This window comes from Ascidiella aspersa, chromosome 2 (genome assembly GCF_963924565.1).
Source record: "Ascidiella aspersa chromosome 2, kaAscAspe10.2, whole genome shotgun sequence".
Taxonomy (NCBI): domain Eukaryota; kingdom Metazoa; phylum Chordata; class Ascidiacea; order Phlebobranchia; family Ascidiidae; genus Ascidiella; species Ascidiella aspersa.
In genome coordinates, this window is record NC_139448.1 from 24611699 (window position 1) to 24620460 (window position 8762).

General features: G+C 35.2%; 1 protein-coding gene across 1 annotated transcript; it reads right to left on the bottom strand.

Moving 5' to 3' along the window:
- Positions 1 to 4385: 4385 nt before the first annotated feature.
- LOC146164446 (acyl-coenzyme A amino acid N-acyltransferase 1-like) lies at positions 4386 to 7903 on the bottom strand. The gene is made up of 5 exons (XM_083382145.1): positions 7221 to 7903; positions 6990 to 7088; positions 6823 to 6923; positions 5644 to 5890; positions 4386 to 5566 (listed from the first exon to the last, which is right to left on the bottom strand). Exons 1-5 carry the CDS (start codon positions 7357 to 7359, stop codon positions 4749 to 4751), a joined length of 1404 nt encoding a protein of 467 aa, XP_083238271.1. The 5' UTR covers positions 7360 to 7903; the 3' UTR covers positions 4386 to 4748.
- Positions 7904 to 8762: the final 859 nt, after the last annotated feature.

Below are 8762 nucleotides of genomic sequence, written 5' to 3' on the forward strand. Positions count from 1 at the left end.
CGCGTGTTTGACAAACAAATCAAGCAATAAAGATGTATTAAATCGACTCCTGTAACACGTTTATGGCAAAGTATTGTTTACACAATTCTACTGAGTGAGTTCCATGTGCTGGATAACCAGGTAAGCTACATCCTTTAAAATAGCATATTACAACCTTAAATGCTGAACCTTATTCTAAGTACCAGACAAAATGCAAAATTTGGATAATTATGGTAAATGTGAACAGGTGAGTACCGGTATAATGTGCACAACGCTTACATACTTGTTTTTTGACAGTATTGAATTTGTAGAATTACAATTGGTAGGAAATCATGACTCATGTATTGTTTACATCAAACCGCCAAGCTTCGAAAAACACGGAATAAGTTATATAGATTTTAATAAGTTTACTTACTGAGCTGCATTAACCCACCTTTTCCATGTTTCTTAGAACATTCTGGACCCTAACCTAACTTGAGAATAGCCTATATGAGAGGAAGTCTTTAATTTTAGCTATGTCGTGATAGTGCTGTTATGCGCAACAAGGTCTTGTAACGTTTCATGGTTTTAAACTAAGTAAGGCGTCCTGCTGAATGATATACACCAGTGCAATTGCGATTTAAAACATTGTGGTATAGCGTTCAGCTGTACTGCGTACATTGTGTTAATGGCAGTTAATGTGGTTTAAAGCATGCCACTTTTAAATATACGATATGAGAAACTATTGCATATACGTTCTTCGACTCTGCCAAGTGTTAATTATACTTAATGTTCAACCCGGGCTAACTTCTGAACGGTTTGTAGACTTTTCAGTGGTTCTAGTACACGCCATACGCGTGGAACCAAATTAGAACCAAAATTGTGTTGCCTATCAAATATTCTCATACATATTTTACAATGGACTATTTTTTTGGTTTGCAAATTTGCTTTTCACACAATGGGCTGGTAACGCTGAATGCATTTCAAATATAACTTAAGCCGTACTGCAGGGACTTTTTTCTATTGCTGTAGTCCTGTACCAAGAACAGATAGTATGTAACTAAACGGCTGTAGGTAAAGCAAAGGCTTACTCTGTTCAATGCGGCTAACTTTCAATTATACCAAGCAACCTTGGTAAGTAACTTCGTCTTCGAGCATGTAGCCTATGTTTACGTTTACACAAGATAAAAACTTTAGTGACTTCCGCGTTGCATTTTAGTAGCTTTAGGCGTTGTTACCAACTGATAAACAACTAAAGCTTCTAGCCATTATCAGGACATCTCAACTCTTGGACACCTAATTCCAATTGTATAAACCGCTTTATTGGCCCTTATAAGTTGTCATACGTAATACGCATGAAGATTTATCTTCGTACCGTCACCATTATACTCGTTTAATGACTCAGAACAGAGGGACTATCAAGTTTCTGTATTGATATGGTAACAATGCCTAACTTGCTCAAGTTTCGGGAGAAGTCACAAGCCACGTCGTAAATCTAAAACCGCATCGCGATTGTCTTTTTTTTAATATTGCACTTTGGTAAACTTGTAGGTACCAACATTTAAAACAATGTAGCCCATAGTTGAGAACCACTAGGTTTATTAAGTCGCCCATAATAGTATTTGTACTTGTTTTAAGCGTTAACGATAAAAATATATAACAAACGACTCATTAGCAAGTTCTATATCAAACGAACTCGTGTAAGATCAATTTATAAAGGACCCGCCCAAAAAACATAGTTTTATGCTAAGTAATAGTCACACCCGAAAATACTAAACAAAATTTCACTGTTCCTTCACAGTAGACAAAGACCTATATGCTGTGCTATTTGATTTATCTATTGCAATTTTACTGGATGAGCATCACAAGCAACTAAACGCAAATAACCTTCCCCACACCAGTTTTGCTTAGCGTCAGGAAGGTGTTCACTGTTCGGCCATTCTTAGCCAGTTACATCATCGATCAGGAGCCTACAACTATTTACCAACATGAAGCCAAGCGTTTCGAAGAAAACTAGTCTAGCACGATCAGAATGTTTGCCCGAGATGGAAGATAACCATTTCGGACGATAGTCGCGAAACTAAAATGTTATATCCTATAGGTGTTTAAACGGTGTGGTAACATAGGTCGGATGGAGAAAGCATTGCGAATTAGGCAAGCTTTAGACAACAATATATATTAATAAACTGATTGGCACTCTCTGATAAAATTGGTCGAATAAGTACTGGTATATGATTTTTATGTGACCTATGTTGTTGTTTACTCTGGTATTACACCCAGGCGGACCAAATCTTATGATCACCAGCATATTTGCTTAAAGATGCCTTCAGATTTTCGCAGAATCTTATTAGGTTAGCACAACTTTTAATTTAAATTGCATATAGGTATTCACTTTGTACAACTTATATTTGAAGAAGGTCACGGCCTCCAAGGCGCTAAATCGCCATACTGAAAATGCCAAAATAATTATTCAAAAGATGAATAAACTTGCTGAAAGCAAACGAAACTCGTATAGCAAACAACTTCCAACGTTTATATCTAGAATTCCACAATTAGAAGCGTAATTTTATTGGCATTGCTACGGCCCATAATATTCATTGCAGTTGCATGGAAATTGGACAACGACCCGAAAACGACCGTTTCGCTACATTTTTTTGTGAGAACATAATACCTCAGTTTCATAACGCGTTTTGCATGTTAAGGTTTAAACCTATTCATTTTGCCTGTTTCGTATGTATTTGAACTTCAACAAAAAAATGTGTTGAGTCAAAAATACAGTCCAATTGGATAATAAAATACTTTTATGGCGACCAATAGCTCCCTGTGAAAGGTCGTGCATTCTAATAATAAGTCAATCAGCTCACAAAACGTTGTGCGATTAAGCGACAGGAACACATCTCCTGGGGGACCTCATCTATTAACGTGCAATATCGATAACTGCTGTGAAAACTTTTACTACAACTGTCACTGGTTCTATCTGCGATCTGCTTGCCATACTGTATAGCTTGCCCATCCCACTGTGATACTGAGTCATACAGTTTCGTAAGTCAGCACCATACTATTGCGTAGCCCATAGGATGAGACTACTCATGCCTACGCACGCAGTTTGAATCAAATTTCGCGTCCGATTAACTTCTGCCCTTTTGGAGAGACAAACTATCAGCATAGTTTGATACTAAATCGGCCAGTTTAGCAATGAACTTTGTACGCGCGTATCGCCATTCTTTAGGAGTGCTAACGCAGAAAAAAAGAATTAGGTAACATGGAGACGTAAGCGCACAAAAAAATCAGCAGAAATGAATTTTTGGGAAAATTTCGTTACAAAACTACTGAAGGACTCCAGCCATAAGACCGAAATAAGAACAACAACAACAACGTCGGAATAAAACACAGTTCAAAATAGGACTAGTAGGCTACCTAATATTCGTAATACCTTTAAATCGGAATACACCCTAAGTAGATATCTAACTCCCTTAATAATTTCAACCATTTTATAAACCCAGCCTTTACCCACCAAAAGCCAAGATTTAATTGTCACAAAATTTGGATGCGCTAATTGCTTGTCTAATAGTTGGGTTTGTTTGAACGTAATGCCATGCTTGCATCGCTGTATATTTCTTAATAGGCATATAACTGTGAAGAAACAAATAGACTTAGATTATGGGGCTAATATACCTACCAATCATTACAGTTAAATAACATTTTTATTGCACGTAACCTATTAAATAACTTCCTTTTTTGTCCATTTTTCCTCCCTGGAACAAAATTTCCATTTTTCCTCCCTGGAACAAAATATAATTTGGGACTTTTTTCGACCGGTTGATGTATTTTTCAGACGATTAATTCTGTCGTGGATATTACGGCGTATTTGGCTTTATTATTTCGTTGGTGTCAATACTATGGTTTATAGATTTTTCTGCACTAGGTATTGTTGACTTTTAGGTATTATTGTGTGTTCCCAATTGATTTACTTTGTATTTCTAAAAGTAAAGTGATCTTTATTCAAATATCAGTATTTTTATGTATGTTTTTTATTATCGCATTTCTGTAAATTGTTAAAGTGGAAAAAATTTTTCCAGAGAGTTCCATTTGTGTATGTGTGGTTAAATAATAGTTTTATCGAGTGAAACAAAACGGGTCTTAAGTTTGTCAAATGACAACCGTTCCTTTATTAGACAAGGTCAATTGACTGACCTATGCTTCATTGAGCGATAAAAACGATACTGTAATGGTGAAACACGACTGGCTCACCAAAGCAAGTGGTCTAGCCACAATTGTAATGACTGAATTGTTCTTTCTCAATCTACTGCTTAGCTTTAAGCAAATATTGTTTTTTTTTACATTGTTTGTTCCTCAAACAGAACACGGATACTCCAAGACAACCTCTTGCGACCAGGTTGGAAATCACAGTTTTAGACATATTACTATTAGGGACCACAACGGTATTTATTGTAACTAACTTACGAAAAAATATACTTAACAATGGATTGCATATATGGATAAAAAATTGCTAAACAGCACCACAAAATTAAATATTAGCGAAATATAAACCCCCCAACAGAAGGCAATGATCTAAACAATGCAATAATATCAAAATAAAATAATACTATGCAAATCCGTTCTGCACACATGGTTTTCGTAGGGGCGGCCAAACCGTGGCCACCACTTTGTAGGGGTAAATTAACAAAACAACAGCAATGTATCGTAACATACAAGAAAAAACTACAATAAAAGGATTATACACAATTCAACGCGTTACAATCACGAAACATTTCCCTTTAAACAAAGAATCACAATTTTGGTTGAAGTCGCAAATTAAACACTTTTGCTAGGAAATCTATCTGGCGGTGCCATGAATCTTCCTGTGCTCTACAATGTGCTTCCCTTTCTCCGCCACAATTAATAGTTACGTTAAATGGGCGACCTGGTTGGAAATAATTAAGACAATGCGGCGAATAAGGAGGCTCAATTAAATGTCCAGTCGCATCGTACTCTATTGATTCAAAGTCTGGGTGCCCAGATTGAGTTAAAATCGCACGTGCAGTGTTAGCACTAAGTTCAGAATGAATACATTTGTCGTCTTTGCCAACAAGAAACAAAAATGAGGTTTTATGTTTATCCTTAAACGGAAACAAGCTTTGTAAATGTTCTTTATATGGTATACGTTTGTTTTCCTGCGTTATGTTATAAGAAAACGAATTAACCAAATCAACAGGCATTGAAGGATGTAAATTATCTATAGGTCCCATTTTAATTTCTGGCCAATGTGCATTTTTATATTTGATGCTGCCACAAGCGGCATGAATAGAACCATTTATCCAAACAACGCACTTGATGTTTTCCAAACAAGAAGCCATCGCCATTGCAATCTGAGCACCTTTACAAATTGAAACAATACCATAACCTCTATCACTGTGTATTGAGGGATGGTGTTTAAGAAACTCAATCGCCTTTTCAAAATATCCAATGTCCATACAGCTGTTAAGGTGATTTGGTAAACCAGTAGCCCCAAAGTAACCTAATGCAAGGGATGCAAAACCACGTGATGCTTGTAAAGCACTTTTAAACTCCAAAACACCTGGAAAACCTCCAAAGAGATTTATAAGACCTGTAAAAAAAATATTAACTACAAAAATGGAACTTATAGCTCTTAAAATGGAACTTATCACTCTTAAAATAATTTACCTGGAAATTTACCCTTTCCTTCAGGCAAGAACAAGGTTGCCACAAGACCATTTTCTCTGACAACAACCCTTTTAACTCCTGGAGCCATGAACATTCTGGTTATTTCAGTTGACATTACCGGCTTTATACTGCCACCATGTGCCCAACTCCTCAAGGTGCACAGGTCATTTACATCCTCTTCGTACACAGACAGATAATATTTTTTCGGTTCAGGAATACCCCGTTGCACAAACCTGGTCTCATTTTTCTGTAATAAAAATATATTTTTCTTACTATATCATTGAATAAACTATCGACTTTCCTGATTCACCTTCACATTAACAGCTGGACTTCACTTTCAACTTCATAAATTTGTATTAGAAAAATAAGAAAATATTTTTTTTATTTTTACAGCTTGGTGGTAATCTACATTTATACTTTTCTTTGGCAAAAAAAAACAACATTGAACCGCAGCCCTCTAAAATTTTGGTTAAAACAAGTAATGAAAAAGAATAGTACTACTATTTCTTTTGAAAAAAAAGATAAAAACAAAAATGTAAATCGATAATTTGACTTCAAAGTTTTATTGAAAGCATCTCTAGTTACAACATTATTACTGTGCCCGAAACAGGTATGTGTCATACATAATTTACAATGTATAAAGGGGTGTATCTTTATGAAATTCAAAACTCATAGATTCACATTGTAATGCCATTTTTACCTATTAATGATTTGTGTCAGATGACAAACTTGAATAAGGAAATCTTAATCCCAATTGTGCCAATATCAATTGTATAACATCCAATTTACAATGTACCAGCTACATATTATTACTATTAAAACTCTACTTGATTAAACTGTCATCAAATTTTGAAACAAATATATAAAACAATTTCAGTTTTTTTTTAAATGTTTTTCATTCAATGCTAAGACATTATAACTATATTGCGTTGAGTATTATTTCAAAAATAAACAATGTACTAGTCTACTTCCAGATTTCTTGCTTCAGAAATTTCAATCAAAAGTAGTTACATCACAAAGAATACCGGTATATTAGAAGTAAACCAATACAATATGTATGCTCCCTACCTATGTTTACTTGTCATGAAAACTATTTTTGTGTGATAATAGCAATCACCTAAGTGCAAGGTAATAAAATTTGAGGGAACTATATGTTTAGTCAATTGTGATTAACCTTACCTTATTTACTGCATATGGTTGCATTGACCAAAAAAGTCCCATGGGTTCAACTCCAGTAAAAGTACCATTTAGACAAGGATCACTTTGTAAGTTTATGCTCCCTTTTAACCAAGCAATTAAATTACTTTCAGTTGTAGATAAAAAAATATACCAAAGGCACAACTAACCACTTTTAGATGATCTATACTGGCCAAAACTTTCATAATAGCAATTTTTAGTTACTGGCGTGTAAGCATAAATTGTCACCAACTTGTCTGGAGAAGTATCTAAACCAAACACAATAGTGGTATTAACTATTATAAAGACTGTAGTCCTTTGCACCAGTTTTACCAATGATACTATTTAAAATGTATTGATTTAACACTACACATTATAACAAATACTAACGAATTTCTCACCTTCAATGTTTACTGAAATTTTCTCATCAAACATACTTGGATTTGAAGAAACATTAATCATGCTTCTTTTGGAGCCAATACTTGTCAATAATTTTTTCTTAACTTTGATTGGTATAACCTTTGTTAACCGTCTTAACATGGTAAATGTGGATTTACAGCTTTTTCTGGCTTTTCAGTGTTATAATGAAGTCACTTTTAATTTTTTTAATTGGACTTTACAGAAGTCTTTTAAGCAAACGACAGGACTTAATGCATTTGCCGACTTGATTTGGATTAAATGTCTTCGTTAAATGAAGGTTTTAACTTGCAAAATTGATTGCATTCGGCTTTTAAGTAAGTTCAAATGTTTGTTATGCAAATAATTGCTCGAATGCAAATCCAGCGACTTCTGTTTGACTAGAAGTAACATGTGTGACTCGAAATGTTTAACATTTGTCGCACAGTGAAAAGGCAGTCCTTCTATGGTCCTCTTCGAACGTACTCATTCCGTAATTTGTTTAACGTAATAAACAGAGATCAGGTTTATGGATCGGCGATGTGCTTTCTGTTTTGCGACAGAAAATGTTAAGCTCATCACCCGATCTATATAATTATAGTCTATTACAGGTGGGCAATTATTTTCGACATAAAATATTCTAAAATCAAGGTGAAAAACGCAAAGGTTCTTTTTAAATTGCTCGAAACCCGAAAGATTCTCGTAAAATATTTGAACCAAAACGAGCGACGAACCGGAAAGGTTGAAGAGTTGAACGGTTGGACTCCCAAGAGAATTTAACAACTAGATCAGGGCCAACCAACTTTTTCCATGTAAAGCTATTAATGACTCCAGCCAATAGACTGAATTAAGAACAACATCAACTTCGGAATAAAACATAGTTTGGAATAAGACCAAAATCGGACTAATACCTATAATAATCGTAATACCGTCTTATGGAAATTAGTCCTTAACCCGACGGAATAAGACCGGGTAACACTAATTTACGGAATGATGAATGTTCGGAACGCTCACAGTATTATTATTAAATAGAATAACACTTGACCCACCTTCACCCAAACGCTAACCCAAATATTGTGCGTTGGTTTAATAATTGTTTTAACGGGGTAACATTTAAATTAGTAAGCGTCCCGACCATTCCGACCATTCATCATTCCGTAAATTAGTAGGCCTATTACCCATAAGACTCAAATGATCAGAATCAGGCCTGTACAACTTTTACCTAATCCCAAACCCCACCCCTAAGTGCATCACTAACTCCCTATTAGTTTCAAAACTAGCCTATTTTCTAACCCCACCCATTACCAATCAATAACCCCAAACAGAGCTTAAAAATCAGCAAGACCCTAACAGCGCCATCAAACTAGGGCGCCAAAACGTCTATACCAAAACGGCCGATGCCAGACCAATGCTGTAGGTATTGTTGCTTAAATTTTTAGGTCTTATTGTGTGTTCCCCTGTTACTCTCTATCTCTAATATGAAAATTCTCTATCATAGCAGTAGTTCTATCTGCCAAGCCGAATTCCTATTGTATAGTAATAATTAC